At 41.8% G+C, this 19221-nt stretch overlaps 1 protein-coding gene across 2 annotated transcripts in view; it reads left to right on the top strand.

The window, feature by feature from the left end:
• The window catches only part of SPAG16 (sperm associated antigen 16), an 817531-nt gene that overhangs the window by 67302 nt on the left and 731008 nt on the right, over positions 1 to 19221 (top strand). For both annotated transcript variants that reach the window (XM_050916165.1, XM_050916164.1), the window contains exon 9: positions 56 to 195. In XM_050916165.1, the coding sequence (XP_050772122.1) occupies positions 56 to 195 (140 nt within the window). The remainder of the gene's footprint in view (positions 1 to 55; positions 196 to 19221) is intronic.

Genomic DNA, 19221 nt, shown 5'->3' with positions numbered 1-19221 from the left:
CAGAAGAACAAGTGAAATAAGTTCTCAGAGAATGAAATAGTTTTTTATTTTATAGCAGGTCATAGGTGCGAAAGGGAGGATGGAAGACAGAAAGCTGTTCGAGAAAGCAGGGAACAAAAATATCTGTATGCTGGTGTTGCTCCAAATGATCCTGCCAAAGATCCAACAAAGCAAAAGGGCAAGAAGTATTCAAAGGTATGAAACGCTCATTGAATCTAAACTAATCTTCTGTGTTTTATTAAGTTAGCAGGAAAAATAGTGAGTCAATGTAACTGAGAGCAGAATGTGGCTCTATATTCTCACATGTTCAGATAATGTATGTAGGGTAAACATCTAACTATTAAAGAGCTCCTGAGTTTGTATCTTTCTAGCTTGATTATCTGGACAGAATAGTTCAGATAATTGAATGGAGTTGTAAGAATATCCAGGAGTAGTGAGGCTGGGTTGGATGTCCTGCCTCAGGAGCCCAGCCACTGGGTGGGTGACAGTGAGTGAGTGCACTAGGATAGGGAGCACACAGAAGCTACGCTAGAAACTGTACTGCAGTTCAAAGCTCTAAGCAGAAGTTCTGACTGCAGTCTTACTTCTGTGTATCACATGCTCTTAGTAGGAATCCTGGCCCATACCGTAGGGCTTATAAACTTTGCAAGAGTTTTAGCTCTGTTCATTTTGTGCCTTCAGAGGTCAGAAACACCAGAGTTGTTGTTCCAGGTGTCAGCCTACAGAGAGGCTGGACTGGGTGGGGAATGGAAAAATCTGATTGCTAGTTTCTGGTGAGCTAAGACATCCAAGCTGGTGTCCAACAAGATATGCAGTTACCCCCATTTGCATGCTGTGGTCTCATTCTTGCAAATAATTTTAAAACAAAATTTTGCTGCTTATTTTGCTGTGTTTGTCTAAGAGGATTTCTTCAGATTTTTCTTGTTTTGCTTAGATTATTGTGCTGCGGTTTCTCATTTTAGTCTCTTGATTTTAATGTGTTTTAATTTCACTTGATTTTATGTGGAACGTTTTGTCCCTGCTTTAATATAAACTGAAATACTATGGTCATCACCAGTCTGAGACTGAGTCATAGCTGAGGGACCATACAGTGATTTCTTGTCCCCAAATTAAAGTTAAAATTCTAATAGCTAAAACTATGTAAGGCTCTAAAATTGCTACGCAGTCTACTCTTGCTTGGCTGGAAGCAACTGTTGGAGCCTTTTTTGGGAAAGAGAAGCTTTTGACTACCTGAATGTAGCTGGAAACTCCAGCCCCAGTCTTGTCCCTCTCTGTCTCTGCAGATTTCTGATTAAGCTTGCATAGCAGTGTATTCCTTGCATGGTTCCATCTCTTATTCTGCAAAGACATTGCTTCTGTGGTTGTCATCAGCAAGGTCCCTCTCCTCTGACTAGTGCTGAGTTCTAGTTTTCTGCTCCTTCCCTCCTCTTTCTACCTCTTCCTCTGGGTAACAGCCCAGTTCTATTGCTCTATTCCATCCTTTTCCTCACTGTATACCTGAGGCAGGCCAGTTCTGGCCTGTCTCCTTTCCTATTGTCATCTGAATACTGCTGTGCCTCCTGCCACACTCAGCCCATCCCCAGTCTCCTTTGATGAACCTTTCCAGTGGTCAGGAAATGTAACTTTTGACTTACCCAGAAAGCACTTGTATTTATCTCTGGCTACTGAGCAACTGTATTTTTCTCAGCCTGGCAGGTCAGAGATATGTGAACTCCACAGAGAACTGGGGTAAGAAATCCTGGCCCTACTTAAGAGAAAGGGAGTTTTACTATTGACTTCAGAGGGGCCAACATTTCACCCTTGGAAATTATAAGCTCTCTTCTCCTAATGCATTTATAAGTGCTAATGGACTGGATCTGGCAGGCTTTTATGCTGCAATGGATTTTATAAGCCCCAGGTGAGTCCTATCCAGGTCCCCTGAAGTCTTTTTTGGCTCATGGAGTCAGTTCAGAAAACTAGAGAATAAGTCCAAAAATAGCCTACTAAATATTCTAGGAATAGTCAAGTCTACTACTTGTTGAAGTGACAAAATAAACCAAATCTGGCATTTTAGACATTTTTTTCCAAGAGTGAAAAATCTCTGATTTAAAAAAATATCTCATCTTATGAATATATTGTTCCAAAACATTTCCTTTGGTGGAAAAGCTGGTGATATCAGAGAGCTATTTATACCAGACTACTGTCTCTCCATAATAACTTATGTCCTGTAATTCTCCTCCCCCATATCTACTGAAGTACAATTCTACTTTGAGAAGTGATTCTGAAAATTATACTTTTGCTAGACTTCCTAGGTGCCTGCTCTAGTGGGGAAGATTAGACTATGATTGACTGCTTTATCTCTGTTAGATCTCCACTATAATGATGATGGGGTCAGACCAGTGGAGGTTGCATTGTTTGCAGCAGAAAAACCTGGTAAAACATGCCATATCTTAAACAGATTGGTCCCTCACTTAGTCATGGTCTGTTGGTGACATTGCAATTTATGCTGAAGATAGTGTCACAGATAATGTAATGGGCCTGAATCTTATTCACACTAAGACCCCTTTAAGTGCTCTGGTGGTATAAAGGGAATTTAAGTGGAGGTAAATTAAAGTTATACTCACTGTAAAGCCCCTTTACACTACTCTGGACCTGTAAAGGGGTCTTAGTGTAAATACAAAACAGGCTTCGTGAATTCAGGAGAGGAGTAAGCAGCAGAGACCAATAAAATTTAATCATCCTGTCCTTTATAATGAAATGGGGAAGAGACATAAAAGAAACCATGTGAAATATGAATAGAATTGACTGTAAAAATAATGCTTTCCTTAGCTTTTCAGGAGGGCTCTGAGTGTTTAAATCTTAGCAGAAGTCAGAGACAGTGAACTGTTCATCTACTCTTGGTAAGAGATCTTATTCTTCAAAGGGTAGCCACCCGGATTACATTATTACCGTGAAAAAAAAACCCGAACACTTGGGAAGTGTCTTTGATACGTGGCAAAAATTAGAAAATATTTGTATTAAATTTACTGTTCAAACATGAATGAGCTCTAACAATTAGTGTTTTTAAATGTTTTGAGAACACTGTGGTCCAGCCATCTTCTAAATAGTGATCTGTTGGTTTAATTTGCTCAGCATCAACTAGCTACAAATATGGCCAGTAGCTGAGTTATCAGGTTTTCTCCAAGGACAATCAAACACTTCAGTATCCCAAGGTCTTATAAGAGCTGACGTTTAATTTAAAACCCAAGTTGTCTTTGTTATAAAACCTACAATAACAGCAAAAAAGCAGCAAGGGATTTCTGTGCAGGGAATGGATATTCCTGGTTCCCAAAGCTTTGTTTCAAGACTTAATTAGGTCATAAAATAACAGGTGAGAAAACAATAATATCAAAATCTCTGCTCTGTAATTTTCCTATGTCAGTTGCTTCAATACCTCATAGGTTAAACATTTGAATCTAATACTCCATAAGACATTTACTTTAATGAAAAAACTCTTACAGCTCAGACAACCTTTGATAATATGATTGTCTGTATATGTTTGGAGTAGATTTTTATTGATTTTCTTTTTCTTTTTCTTTTTTTTCTTATTAATTTATGTAAGATTTCAGATAGAGTGCACTTCATAGTTGAAGATTTTTTGGTGTGTGTGTCTTTTCTAATTAGCAGAGCAGTTTCCGCTTGTCATGTGTCATATGTAGTCTGGCAGTAATTTATTGTAAGATGTGTCCATTGAGCCCACACATGCGTTCTCTCTCCCTCATGGTCTTCTCTGAGGCTATCTAGCACTGTGCAGGTGATCCACCCTCCTCAGTTCCTTCTCAACCATCTTTGGCCTGGAGGGCAATCAGTCGTCCCTTCCTTTTCTGTGTCATTAATATAAGTAGTAGTTGTTCTTGTTTCTTTTGTTCTCCTTAATAGTTATTGTTTCCTTTTTATGCTGTTGGGATTAAAGAAAAAAAAGAAAAGTAAAAGCAAAAACTTTAGTTTACATTTCCTGCCCTGTGTGTGGGGGATTGCCCCTCTCCCCAGGCATTTAGATGACTAAGTTTTTTCAGTCAAAAAAATATAAAGAGGTAAAGAAGAGGAGGAGGAAAGAAGACCTTTCTTCTGCATTCCTCACTGCTAGAGAATATTAGCCCCCTGCCCTGCGGCATGCCTAGCTCCAAGAGGTGTGTCTCCTGCAAGGAGTTGATTCCTGTAATGGTCAGACACTTTCCTTGTGTTTGGTGCCTGGGAGAGTCCCACAGAAGTGTTCCCTTGGCACAGCTAAAACTACAGTCTCGCAGGAACTGGGAGCTGAAGTTAAAACTCCTCCTCTTGGAGCAGGCACTTCAGTCTCCAGGGGACTCCAGTGCTGACCCCGGAGCCTTTAACGGGGGTAACATTGTGGAAAAAATAGCAGGTTCTCCATGTAAAGGCTCGTAAAAAGGACTTTGAATAATTGGCCAGCCTGAGGTGTTGCCCAGTGCTGCCACCTTGGTTCCAATGGCGCCGGCAGCTCTGAAGCACAGTACCCAGAAGGGGACCTCCGCTGTGAGCTCTACCACATTGCCTGGAGAAGCCAGATGCTCAGCCTCTAAGATAACCATACCGCCACCTAAGGAGAAAGACAATTACTATACTGTCTCTAAAAGAGTGCCACACAGAGAGAACTTCTGGATCCAGGTGCTACAAAACTCCCATTTAGAGAGTGCTCTGCACTTTCTCAATCATCGGTACCAACAAAGTACCACCGGTCTGCCAAGTGCTAAGATACAGGATATGGACCTGAGGCTGAAAAGGATCCTAGCGGGAAAGAATCCGTTGATTGCCCTTCATGTGCGAACAAATGATATGGCTAGATTCTCGCTGGAATGTATCAAGGGAGACTATGCCAGACTGTGGAAGATGCTTAAGGAAATCGAGGCTCAGGTGATCTTCAGTGGGATTCTGCCGGTTCCTAGAGAAGGGCGACAAAGGTGTGACAAAATTATGGCGATCAACAGATGGCTCAGGCAGTGGTGCTATAAGGAGGGCTTTGGGATGTACGGCCATTGAGAAGCATTTATGGACAGAAGACTGTTCTCTCAGGATGGACTTCACCTGAGTAAGGAGGGAAATAGACTTCTAGGATGGAGGCTTGCTCAGCTGATTAAGAGAGCTTTAAACTAGGAATTTGGGGGAGATGGTTGGGAGATGTCCAGGAGATCTCCATGCCGGAATTTAACCTTGAGAGGGAAGAAAATAAAGTAAGAGGGGATATAGCCGTGGACAGAAGAATTGACATAAGGAGGAAGGGTAGTGTAGATAGCAGACTACCCTGTTAGGCACAGACATTCTACCACCAGCATCACCTGTTAAAGAATGTCAGTGAAGCCAAAACGGCAAAAATTAAGGTGTCTGTAAACTAATGCGAGGAGCCTAGGTAACAAAATGGAGGAACTAGAGCTACTGGTGCAGGAAGTGAAACCGGATATTATAGGGATAACAGAAACATGGTGGAATAGTAGTCATGACTGGAGTACAGGTATTGAAGGCTATGTGCTGTTTAGGAAAGACAGAAATAAAGGCAAAAATGGTGGAGTAGCATTGTACATCAATGATGAGGTTAACTGTAAAGAAATAAGAAGTGATGGAATGGACAAGACAGAGTCTGTCTGGGCAAAAATCACACTGGGAAAGAAAGCTACTAGAGCCTCTCCTGAGATAGTGCTTGGGGTGTGCTACAGACCGCCGGGATCCGATGTGGATATGGATAGAGACCTCTTTAATGTTTTTAATGAAGTAAATACTAATGGGAAATGTGTGATCATGGGAGACTTTAACTTCTCAGATATAGACTGGAGGACAAGTGCTAGTAAGAATAATAGGGCCCAGATTTTTCTGGATGTGATAGCAGATGGATTTCTTCACCAAGTAGTTGAAGAACCAACAAGAGGGGATGCAATTTTAGATTTGGTTTTGGAGAGTAGTGAGGACCTCATAGAAGAAATGGTTGTAGGGGACAACCTTGGTTCGAGTGATCATGAGCTAATTCAGTTCAAACTAGATGGAAGGATAAACAAAAATAGATCTGGGACTAGGGTTTTTGACTTCTCAAGGGCTAACTTTAAAGAATTAATGAAATTAGTTAGGGAAGTGGATTGGACTGAAGAACTTGTGGATCTAAATGTGGAGGAGGCCTGGAATTACTTTAAGTCGCAGCTGCAGAAACTATCAGACGCCTGCATCCCAAGAAAGGGGAGAAAAAACCATAGGCAGGAGTTGTAGACCAAGCTGGATGAGCAAGCATCTCAGAGAGGTGATTAAGAAAAAGCAGAAAGCCTACAAGGAGTGGAAGAAGGGTGGGATTAGCAAGGAAAGCTACCTTAGTGAGGTCAGAACATGTAGGGATAAAGTGAGACAGGCTAAAAGCCATGTAGAGTTGGACCTTGCAAAGGGAATTAAAACCAATAGTAAAAGGTTCTATAGCCATATAAATAAGAAGAAAACAAAGAAAGAAGAAGTGGGACCGCTAAACACTGAGAATGGAATGGAGGTTAAGGATAACCTAGTCATGGCCCAATATCTAAATAAGTACTTTGCCTCAGTCTTTAATAAGGCTAATGAGGAGCTTAGGGACAATGGAAGGATGACAAACCGGAATGAGGATATGGAGGTGGATATTACTACATCTGAGGTAGAAGCCAAACTTGAACAGCTTAATGGGACAAAATTGAAGGGCCCAGATAATCTTCATCCAAGAATATTAAAGGAATTGGCGCATGAAATTGCAAGTCCATTAGCAAGAATTTTTAATGAATCTGTAAACTCAGGGTTTGTACCGTACGATTAGAGAATTGCTAACATAGTTTCTGTCTTTAAGAAAGGGAAAAAAAGTGATCCGAGTAACTATAGGCCTGTTAGTTTGACATATGTAGTATGTAAGGTCTTGGAAAAAATTTTGAAGGAGAAAGTAGTTAAGGACATTCAGGTCAATGGTAATTGGGACAAGTTACAACATGGTTTTACTAAAGGTAGATCGTGTCAAACCAACCTGATCTCCTTCTTTGAGAAGGTGACAGATTATTTAGACAAAGGAAATGCAGTAGATCTAATTTACCTCGATTTCAGTAAGGCATTTGACATGGTTCCACATGGGGAATTATTAGTGAAATTGGAAAAGATGGGGATCAATATGAAAATTGAAAGGTGGACAAGGAACTGGTAAAGGGGAGACTCCAATGGGTCGTACTGAAGGGTGAACTTTCAGGCTGGAAGGAGGTTACTAGTGGAGTTCCTCAAGGATCAGTTTTGGGACCAATCTTATTTAACCTTTTTATTACTGACCTTGGCACAAAAAGCGGGAATGTGCTAATAAAGTTTGCGGATGACACAAAGCTGGGGGGTATTGCTAACACCGCAAAGGACCGGGATATCATACAGGAAGATCTGGATGACCTTGTAAACTGGAGTAATAGTAATAGGATGAAATTTAATAGTGAAAAGTGCAAGGTCATGCACTTAAGGTTTAATAATAAGAATTTTAGATATACATTGGGGACACATCAGTTGGAAGCAACAAAGGAGGAGAAGGACCTTGGAGTATTGGTTGATCACAGGATGACTATGAGCCGCCAATGTGATATGGCCGTTAAAAAAGCTAATGCAGTTTTAGGATGCATCAGGCGAGGTATTTCCAGCAAAGATAAGGAGATGTTAGTACCGTTAGATAAGGCACTGGTGAGACCTCATCTGGAATACTGTGTGCAGTTCTGGTCTCCCATGTTTAAGAAGGATGAATTCAAACTGGAACAGGTTCAGAGACGGGCTACTAGGATGATCTGAGGAATGGAAAACCTTCCTTATGAAAGCAGACTCAAAGAGCTTGGCTTGTTTAGCCTAGCCAAAAGAAGGCTGAGGGGGGATATGCTTGCTTTTTATAAATATATCAGAGGGATTAATATTAGGGAGGGAGAGGAATTATTTAAGCTTAGTACCAATGTAGACACAAGAACAAATGGGTATAAAGTGGACACTAGGAAATTTAGACTTGAAATTAGATGAAGGTTTCTAACCATTAGAGTGAAGTTCTGGAACAGCCTTCCAAGGGGAGTAGTGGGGGCAAAAGACATATCTGGCTTTAAGACTAAGCTTAATAAGTTTATGGAAGGGATGGTATGATGGGATAGCTTAATTTTGCCAATTGATCTTTGATTATCAGCATTTAAGTATGCCCAGTGATCAGTGATGAGATGTTGGATGGGATGGGATCTGAGTTACTGCAGAGAATTCTTTCCTGAGTGCTGGCTGGTGAGTCTTGCCCACATGCTCAGGGTTTAGCTGATTGCCATATTTGGGGTCGGGAAGGAATTTTCCTCCGGGGCAGATTGGCAGGGGCCCTGGAGGTTTTTCGCCTTCCTCTGCAGCGTGGGGCATGGGTCACTTGCTGGTGGATTCTCTGCAGCTTGAGGTCTTCAAACCACAATTTGAAGACTTCAATAACTCGGACATAGGTTAAGGGTTTGTTATAGAAGTGGATAGGTAGGGTTCTGTGGCCTGCTTTGTGAAGGAGGTCAGACTAGATGATCATATTGGTCCCTTCTGACCGTAAAGTCTATGAGTAACACTCCTCTGCGGTACCAAGTGAGCCCACGGTACCGCATGAGCTCCAGTACCTTGGAGACTTGATAGATGGGAAAGAACCGCAATTCCCATTACGGGGGCCCAGTACCAACCACATCCTGGCACCTGGAATCGCTCTTGGCTCCAGGCCATGTACCACCAATACCCCAGTCAGCACCACCCTTACCCAGTGACGAGTCTGACAGGGACAGGAGGTCATTTCCCTGGCCACTCATTGTGGTCCACTGTTAAAAATCAAGGGTCCTGATCATGGTACGGGCCTCCTGAGGTAACCCCACCACCCATGCTGGATCTTAGCGAGAGGGTTGTTGATGAGCTGCAGGTTCCCCTACTGTAGGTGGCAGTTACACATCAGAAGTTGGTGGATATTCTGCATACCTCCTCCTCACCAAGAATTGCCCTCCCAATTAATGAGGCGATTCTAGATCCTACCAAAGTCATCTGGCAGATACCAGCCTTCATCGCACCAGCCAGCAAGAGAGCCAAAAAAAAAATACTACATCCGTTCCAAAGAGTGAGATTTCCTGTTTCAAAATCTGCAACCCAGCTCCATCATAGTGGATGAGGTTAATGCATGAAGCAAGCAACATCATGTCAAGTCGACCCCATACAATCGGGCTTGGCAGGACGGCATATTTGTCGATGACATTACAGTTTAGAGTCGCAAATTACCAACCTGTCATGGCCAAATATCATTTTATTAATTATGAGAAACTCCATGTGTTTCTGGAACATTTACCGGAGACACAAAAGGAGCAGTTTCAGACCATTCTCAGAGAGGGTCAGTTAGTATCCAGACAGGTTCTAGAGACAACTCTGGATGTAGCTAATACAGTGGCCAGCCTGGTCTCTGTGACAGCAGTAATGTGGTGGGCTTCTTGGCTACACCTTTCTGGGTTGCCCAAAGAGCTGCAGAAGACATCCAGTTTGAAGGGTCCAAATTCTTCGTGGAGAAGACAGATTTTTCTCTCCATACGCTGAAGGATTCCCGGGCCACATTATGTTCCCTGGAAATCTACACTGAGGGACAGAAGAGAAGATATAGCTCTCTGTTACAGCATAGGTCACAGCCTCCTCAATACTCACCATCTCAATGCTGTTACGAGCCACAGCGTAGGAGAACCAGGGCTCAAAATGGAAGCAATCCACACCTTAATCCACAACCTCTGACCACCTCTTCTAAGCACTTTTGATTGTTTGGTTGAGGGTCCGAACAATTATACCTTGCAACATCAGCTGCCATCTGCACACTTGTCATGCCCCTTCAGAAGTCGCCTCTTTTGCAGCAGTTGGGAGAATATCACTTCTGACAGATGGGTCCTGGAGATTATTTTGAAGGGTTATGCCATTCAATTCATGTCCCTCCCCCATTCCAACCCTCCTTCCCTGTGCCCCTTCAGGGACCCTTCTCACGAGAACCTATTTCACCAGGAAATATATCACTGGTTATGCCTAGGGGCCATAGAAGCAGTCCCAGTGCATCTCAGGAGCAAAGAGTTTTACTCTCATTACTTCCTGATCTCCAAAGTGAAGGGAGGTTGGAGGCCTATTCTAGATCTAAGGGCATTAAACAAATACGCAAAGGTGCAGACATTCAAGATGATCACACTAGCAGCCATTATTCCAACTCTAGAGCAGGGAGATTTGATTTCCAGCCCTCGACCTACAAGATGTCTACTTCCGTATCTCGATGGACCCATCATATCAGAGATTCCTGCGGTTTGGGCAGGACCATTATCAGTACAGAATGCTCCACTCAGGGTATTCTGGAAGGTTCTCTCCATTGTAGCGGCACACTAACCGCATTTCAACGACTGGAGTTTATGAGTGCCAGCCTTAATGCAGTCCAACTGAGAGCGTTCCTCCCATTATGCAGACTCACTACCCTGGGACGGATGCCTCCCAAATAGGTTGGGGAGCTCACCTATGTAACCACAAGGTTCAGGGCAAGTTGCCTTCCACAGGAGTTACCCTCCATATCACTCTTTTGGAGCCAAGGGCTGTCAGGAACACCTGTGCACACTTTCTGCCTTTCCTCAAGAGCACCCACACAAAGGTTATGATGGACTATATGGCCTGTATGATTTAAATAAATCACCAAGAGGGTGCCAGATCTCCCTCTCTCTGCACAGAAGCATTCAAATTTTGGAAATGGTGCATCATCACAATGTGCTCATTTCAGCTGTCTATCTACCAGGGATACAGAATGTGACAGCCAATCGTCTCAATCAGAATTTTTCTCATGACCACGAATGGGAACTGAAGTCAGAGGTGCTTTGAGATGTATTCACTCTTTGGGGAACCCTGACTACAGATCTCTTTGCTGGTCACTGGAACAAGAAATCTCCTCATTATTGCTCCAGGACTGGCCTTGGGAAACTTTTACTGGGAGATACCCTCACCCTCCTAAGGGATGAGGACCTCTTGCATGCCTTTTTCCAGTTTCCTCTTCTATCCAAGGTCCTGTTGAAAATTCAGCAAGACAAAGCAAGAGTTATTCTGGTTGCCCCTCCTGGCCACGACAAGTCTAGTTCCCTTACCTGACACAGATGACAATATGTCCTCCAGTTCCTCTTCAGCCCATTCCTTACCTGCTCTCTCAAAACAATGGGCTGATCCCTCACCCCAATCTGTGGGTCCTCCACCTTCAGGCTTGTCTCCTTCATAGTTCCAAGGCTTAGAGGCAGAATGCTCTGATGAACTGAAAGACATGTTGCTATACAGCCAAAAGTTGATTAGTTGATGTACTTACCTAAAAGATGGAAATGATTCCAAGTTTGTAGTCATTCTAAATACATAGACCCAACCTCATCTTCCCTCCCTCTGATTTTACACTACATTTTAGACCTCAAGAGGTCAAAACTCTCACTCAGCTCCCTTAGGGTACATCATGTGGAGAAAACGGCTTTCCACCACCAGGTAGACAGATACTCTGTTTTTGCTCACCTGCTGATCATAGATTCCTTGAGGGCATTGGGAATCTCTTTCCGCATGTTAGACCACCTGTTCCAGCCTGGGATCTTAACCTACTTCTCAGGGCTTTGACTGGACCTCCATTTGAGTCCATGGCAACTTGCCCTCTCACATCTGTCCATAATGACAACATTTCTAATTGCCATCAGCTCAGCTAGCTGCATAGAAGAAATAGCAATCCTGATGGCACACCCACCATGTACAGTTTTTTTTTAAAGACAAAGTAACTCTGAGGCTGCATCCCAAGCTTCTCTCTAAAGTTGCTTCCACTTTCCATATGAATCAACAGATCCATCTTCCTGGTTTTTTCCCCAAACCACATTGTGATATGGGGGAGGCAATTCTCCATAAGCTAGATGTTAGAAGAGCTCTAGCATTCTACTTGGGCAGGACTAAGGACTTCAGGAAGTCCCCTAAACTTGTCCTTTCACTCGTGAAAAGATCCAAACTCTGTGCAATATTGGCTCAAACACTATCCAAAGGGATCTTTGGTTGCATTAATCACTGTTATTAAGGGTGCAACCTTCTGCCTCTCTCCAGAGTCCATACACACTTCACAAAGTCAATTTCTACTTAGGGATATATTTAAGGAATGTGACTGATCTTGGAAATCTGCAGAGCAGCAACTTGGGCCTCTGCCCACGCTTTCGCAGAACATTATGCGATCACTGGAAATTTGACCTCCGATGCCATCTTCGACTCCATAGTAATTTCTGTAGTAACAAAATCCACTCCGAAGTCCCAGCCTTCAGTGATGGGCAGTGCTCAAGAGTCACCTAGAGTGGAGCAGATGCATATGTTTCAGTTCCAGGAAGATGTGGAAAATGGGTCTTCTGTTTGGCTCTTATAATTTTGATTCTTGTAAAGCTAAAATGGCATCAGCTCTGACACTGTGATCTCACAATGTCCTTCCACTTCACCTGAGATCTCACCACTTCAGATAGTGATATTTCAGATAACATTTAATAAAATGTAACATTTAATAAAAAGGATACCATCTCTGTGCAGTGAGAAAAATGGGCATATGTCCTTAAACTCTCACAGTGCCCCCTAACCAAACCCAAGACTAGGAAGGAAGCCCATAAACAAGGAACATGAAGAATGTTAAGATGTTATATGTGGGCTTTATAGTAACCTCCTATCTGCTTCTTGGGACTCAGTGAAGTTTGATAGATTTTGCAATCTGTTTATTTTGGACATTGTCTATAACCTAGTGGACGTGTGAGGAATCATCATTGTTCTTTGCCTATCAAGATTTTGCTGATTTTAGGATGTGTCATTATGTTTCTCATATGTACTTTCTACTATGACCCTCCCCATTATTGGTACTGCATGGGGTTTTTATGATGCTTCTTTGGACTACCAGTGTTTTGGTGACAAGATATCTGGCACTAAATTCTACAGGTAGCAATTCAGTTATGATGACAGAGCATCTAGGAGCTAAAATATATTTTAATCAAAATATGTAAGCATAAGAGTGTTGTAAACTACTTCTACTGTCCTTATTTGATAGAGGTATGTATCTGAAAGCTTTATCGCAGTCAGATGCGCAATCCCTATTTTGCCATATTTGAAATGCAAGGACAGGTTGTGATATTAACTGTACTGACTTGGGACTCTGCCAGACTTTTCAGCTTAGACACATTTTTAGAAAAGGTCAGGATATGTCTCTCTTAGTTTGTCCACCTTTTGCCCTCCTTAGTGTTTGCAGGCAGTCACAACCTGTTTGCTGGAGATATATACATGTAGTGATCTACAGCTCTAACAAAGTTAAGTTAAGAATCCTCAGTCAAAGCATGTCCAGGAGTCTAGTCTGGGAGTAGGTTCTGTGCCATGCAGGATGGATACAGCCAAGATCTGTCAGTCAAAAGGGTCCTCTTAAAGACCTACACACTATTAATGAACCTCATTGTCCTGCATCCCGGACTATGACACCCTCCCCCGCCCACACCTTTGGTACATGACAGTAGTGATTTGCAACTTAAAACCTCACCACACTTTTTTTTGTCTTTAAAGGAAATCTTATTAGCTCATTTAGGGTTAAGATGAGCGGCTTTACTCATCCACTCTCTGCCACAGCAAGAACACTTCTGTCGCAAATGGATAAAAGGTGCCATTGGTGCCTCTCCATTAAGCCAGGGGAGGCTCCTTTGTACAGGGAAAAATCAGGAATCCTTCTGCTGTGGGTGAGCCATATGGAAAGGCTGTCCTTTGCTTTGGCAGCTATGGAACTCTAGTTCATTCAGTGTGAACCCTAAAGATACACTGTGACTTAGGCAAAGGCCTATGATTTGGTAGCATATTGTTTAAGAAATAATATATGCTAATGGCATGAGAGGCCCTATTGGAATGCACATATGAGGGTGGCAGAGCTCGAATTGCATAACTATAGTTAATTTCAGAATTGCCTGACTTTTTTGAGCACTTATATGTGCTGTCTTAATGATTTGTTATTTTAATTAAAGTGGCTAATGCCTTTTAAAAAATCCCTAGGAAACCATTTGTATCATTCATATTCTTATTGGGCTTTGTGTTGCAGTGTGGATCCCACACAGGCCCTGAAAGGGTTAATGAGGGCCTGAGAGGCCAATTACGTTATCTAGTGGGCACGGGGGAGAGTGCTAACCTTAATTAGAGAGGAAGCCCTGCGGTGGAGGAGCTGAAATAGTGATTATAACTGAAGAAAGTTCCAAATGGAAAAGGGAGCTACAGGTAGAAAGTAAAGAACTCTGCAGTCACTGTCTGGGACTAGCTTGTGAGGAGAGAACCCATGGAGAAATTAGTCCTGGAATCCTCTCAAAAAGTTGGGAAGGGGGAGTGTGGCAAGAGTGCTGGGAGTCTGTCAAGAGGCCAAGAGAGAGATAAAGCAGCCACTGGGTATGAAGCAGGCTCCAGTGACAAGCCTTGATAAAAGGGCTGGATTTGAAATTGCTAGGTGAGAGCTCTGGGAGGTGCTCAGTGAAGAAATAGAGCAGCAGAGGTGGAGAGGGGGGCAGAAATTGGTTTAAGTTTGTATACCTTTAGTGTAGGATTTTTATTAGAGGATTCAGAGGACGGCTTGAAGGGTATGTCTACACTGCAGCTAGGAGTGAGCCTCCCAGGCTGAATAGACAGACTTGCTCTAGCTTCACGCAGGCGAGCATGCTAAAATATAGCAGTGTGGACATTGTGGCTCTGCTGGAGACTCAGGCTAGTCACCTGAGTTCAGACCCACGGGGCTCGATGAACTTGAGATCCTGAGCTGCCCACACTACTGTCTTTAGCTGAAGCAGAACTAGTGCAAATCTGTCTATTTGGGCTGGGAGGCTTGGTCCCAGTTACAGTGTAGCCTGCCTGAGAGTCCTTGTCCCTGGGAAGGGGACGAAGGCACTGAGAAAAGGGTGTGAGGACCATGGGTCCCAGAGATGGGACCGAAGACCATTTTCTAAGGACATTGCCATTTTATGTTGGACTTTGTTATCCCAGAAGGTGTGGACTAGATTCATAGATTCATAGACTTAAGGTCAGAAGGGACCATTATGGTCATCTAGTCTGACCTCCTGCACTATGCAGGCCACAGAATCTCACCCACCCACTCCTGGAACAAACCCCTAACCTATGTCTGAGTTATTGAAGTCCTCAAATCTTGGTTTAAAGACCTCAAGGTGCAGAGAATCCTCCAGCAAGTGACCCATGCCCCAGGCTGCAGAGGAAGGCAAAAACCTCCAGGCCCTCTGCCAATCTGCCCCGGAGGAAAATTCCTTCTCCACCCCAAATATGGAGATCAGTTAAACCCTGAGCATGTGGGTAAGACTCACCAGCCAGCACCCAGGAAAGAATTCTCTGTAGTAACTCAGATCCCAGCCCCATCTAACATCCCATCACAGACCATTGGGCATATTTACCTGTTAATAATCAAAGATCAATTAATTGCCAAAATTAAGCTATCCCATCATACCATCCCCTCAATAAGTTTATCAAGCCTAGTCTTGAAGCCAGATATGTCTTTTGCCCCCACTACTCCCCTTGGAAGGCATTGTGCCCTGGCCTGAAGGCCAAGTCATGTGAAGAGGTAGACCACCGGCTCATGTGAAGGGTAGTCATTGGCTGGGGGTACCAGATGGGGAGAGCCCTGCTACATCATGTCTAACCACAAGCAGGTGCTCCAGCGGTGAGTCCAACCCCCTTCATGGGGTCCAATTATATATAGTCTCTCTCTCTCGCTTGCTCTGTCATTCACATAGAGCCTCATAAGCAGACTTGGCTGGCAGAATTCAATGTTTTAAAATAATTAGATAAATATCTAAACTGTCTACCTATAATATTTACATACTAACATGAAAAAGCAGCAAAGGAGATAGTGCCAGCACAATTTCTGTTTGCAGTTTGAATGATTTTTTAACATAGTTTTCTGAGGTTTTTCTAAGGTTTTTGTTCTTTTTTGTATTTATATTTTTTATTAATGTTGTCAAATACAACAAATATACCAAAATACCAGATTCATCATAATACACAAAGTAAGTAAAGAGGGTTAAGATAAAGGGAGGGGAGGGAAAGTGATATATCTATCTTTATGGTTATCTACTTTAATTTTTGACCTCTAAAAAGTCAGCACAAATTGCTCTGTGGAATGCCAGTCATTCGCTAGCTCCAAAGTCAGCCATATCATTAAGCCAGGCATCAATATTTGGTGGAGTTGAACTCTTCCATTTTTTCAGGATCAATTTTTTTAGCAACCAAAGCTGCACATTGGAACCATGCTGCCTTGTTACCAGGTAACTTCCATGTATCAGGAATATAACCAAGAATGAAGTTTAAGGGGGTAGGCTCCAAGGTACCCAGCTTTTGTTAACTTTAAAGAAAAGTGAAAAGACTAAAAATCACAGGAATGTACTATTTAGTGCATCACACAAGGTTTTGAGGAGAGAGCCCTTTTCCTGGGACCCTTAGAAGCTGCAAAAAAAAAAAAAATCTGACACAAAGGTTTGCCTCATTCACTTTGCGGCACAAAATATGCACTAATATTTGTATGCATATGTCTTGATCTTTGGTTATATATTTGAAAGCAGTATAAGTCATCTGGGGTGATACCCAATGATGAAAAATTATATGGCACAGAAAAACTTGCTGAATCTCTTTACTGCTCATTTCCAGACCTGTTAGCGGTTGCATTATTTTGAAAGGTATAGAATTTTGTAAAGAAAATTAATTTTGGAGGTGTTACATGAATTCCAATGAAACATAATTTCAATCTTATGTTCTTTTTTATTTAAGATTTTTGCAGAATAAATTTTAGTCTACAGTGATGAATTTCATAATAATTCAAGTGTGTTATATAAACAGTTGGATGGCACAATGGGTCCTGATCTTGACTGGTGTATCTAAGTACCACTATAATACAAATACTGCTTGACTTTGTGATCCACACACAATTATATCAAAATGTTGAAATGGAAAAATGTATTTGAACAGGGATAATAATCAACCATGGTATATTTTTAAAGTAATATTCTTCCAAAATGAACATTCTGAATACACAATTCTGTAGCTAATTTACATTAGTGTTCAGGGATATGGTTAAAAAGAAAGAGTATGCATGCTACAGCATTGTATACTTACCAAAATGAAAAATTAATGTAAATTGAATGAGACCATAGTTAGCAATACTAATTGTTTTTCTATTTTTCCATTTTAATGTAGTTCAGTTTTAATTATTCATGCATAATACTGGATCTCTTTCAAATTGCAGAAATGTGATTGAAATGTAAAATAAGCACTCAAAAGCCTGAAGTCTGATGGAAGGGGCTCAGGTGCTCATTTAGTGTGGTATTTATATTTGAAATTAACAATTCTATGTTGAATTATAGATTTTCACTCTTAAATCTTTTCCGCCAATATTTAAATAAAGCTTTTGCATACGTAAACATCTCCTTAAGAAAAATGAAATTCATTTTTCATGAAGCCTAAGTGTAAATGTTGAATCGCTCTAATATGCCACAGGCATCCTGGACGTAAACATAGTATTTATTAGCTCTGCTATTTGTCATATTCTGTGTTGTTTACATTGTATACTTGACTTCTGGGAGTAAAAAATAAAGTCTTAATTGTTTTTGATAGAATATACTGAAGATGTTAAATGAAAGAAAATGCTAAGGTTACACTCCAAATAGCTTATGAATTAATAACCAGATTATTCCCCTAACCATTACATCTATGATCCATTGAGATGTTGGCTATATCTATTAAAACTAGTCATTTTTGTTTAAGCAGTTTTAAGTGTCTACATAAATATATACACTCATTATTGGATATGGTATATAATCCCCATTCTCATCTGGAAGCAGTTAACTTGCAGTCAGAGGCTCAATTAGCCCTTCTCCAGGTGCACCCTAATTGACTGTTAGGGCTGGGTGCAGGATTTGAAAAAAGGAGGAAGCTCAGTAGTTGGGAGGAGGAAGGGGAAAAGAACAGACCAGCTTCTCCAGGGGTGATCTGGAAGCCTGACTAGAAATAAGCTGCAGTCTGCCTGAACCTCTGAATAAGGGGAGGAGTGTGCCATCCTCTGCACCATGGGGTAGATTGAGGCTCAGAAGCCTGTTTACAGATCCATTTGGAGACCTATCAGTTAGCCAGTTTTTAATCCATTCAATGTGTGCAATGTTGATTCGTATTTTTCTAGTTCCTTAATCAAAATGTCATGTGGTACCTAGTCAGTGCCTTACAGATGTCTAAATGTATTACATTAACACTACTATCCTTATCAGTCAAACATGACATCCTCTCCCCCCACACCCCCAAATCAGTTAGGTTGACATACCCATGTTGATTGGTATTAATTATGTTACTCTCCTTTAATTCTATATTAATAGAGCCTGTATCAGCTGTTCAATTACACTGCTCTACAGCCAAAATGCTTCTGAAATAAATGTAGTCCAACTTTACTAATTCTGGGTCACTGAGAACAAAAATGATGCTTAAAATTGTTGATTGGCTCTAGTTTTCAAGATATGCTATTGGGTCAGTATATACGACCCTTGACTTGGGAATGGCGGAGGATAAGTGAGTTATAAAGGGAAGGGATCTCAATTTAAACCAGAAATGACTAAAATACATCTTTGACTGGATCTATGAATAAATCTATGACTGGGTTTGGACAGTACTTGCTTTTGAGGCAAAACAATGAATGATGCAATCTGAAGCTGGTATTGTGTCATACATGATATGAATTGCATCATGTTATTCCTAGAAGTCATGGATGATGCAATCATAACGAAGCTTACATCACTCTGCTGAACAAATTGCCCTATATCAGCTCTAGAAATCCTACAGTGTCATGCTCTCTTATTTGTCAGTGTTTGATTTTGCAAAGGGACACATTTCTGTTTAGCCAAAGTGAGCAGAGATGCCTCGTACTTGTGTGAACAGTGCAGATAACTTCTGCTATGTTTGTGGTGAAGTGACTTTTGCATCACAAAAACGCAGTGTAACCACTATGGTTAAGAAAGCCTATCACCTTTCTTTTGGCTGCAAAATTGGAGATCAGGACAAGAGGTGGGCCCCACACATATGCTGCAACACTTGTGCAACAAATCTTGGCCAGTGGTTGAACAGGAAAAGGAAATCTATGCCTTTTGCAGCGCCAATGATTTAGAGAGAGCCAACAGATCATACCAGCAATTGTTACTT

This window comes from Gopherus flavomarginatus, chromosome 10 (genome assembly GCF_025201925.1).
Source record: "Gopherus flavomarginatus isolate rGopFla2 chromosome 10, rGopFla2.mat.asm, whole genome shotgun sequence".
Classification (NCBI taxonomy): domain Eukaryota; kingdom Metazoa; phylum Chordata; order Testudines; family Testudinidae; genus Gopherus; species Gopherus flavomarginatus.
Note: the sequence above shows the minus strand (reverse complement) of the source record. Positions and strands in the feature narration are given on the sequence as shown.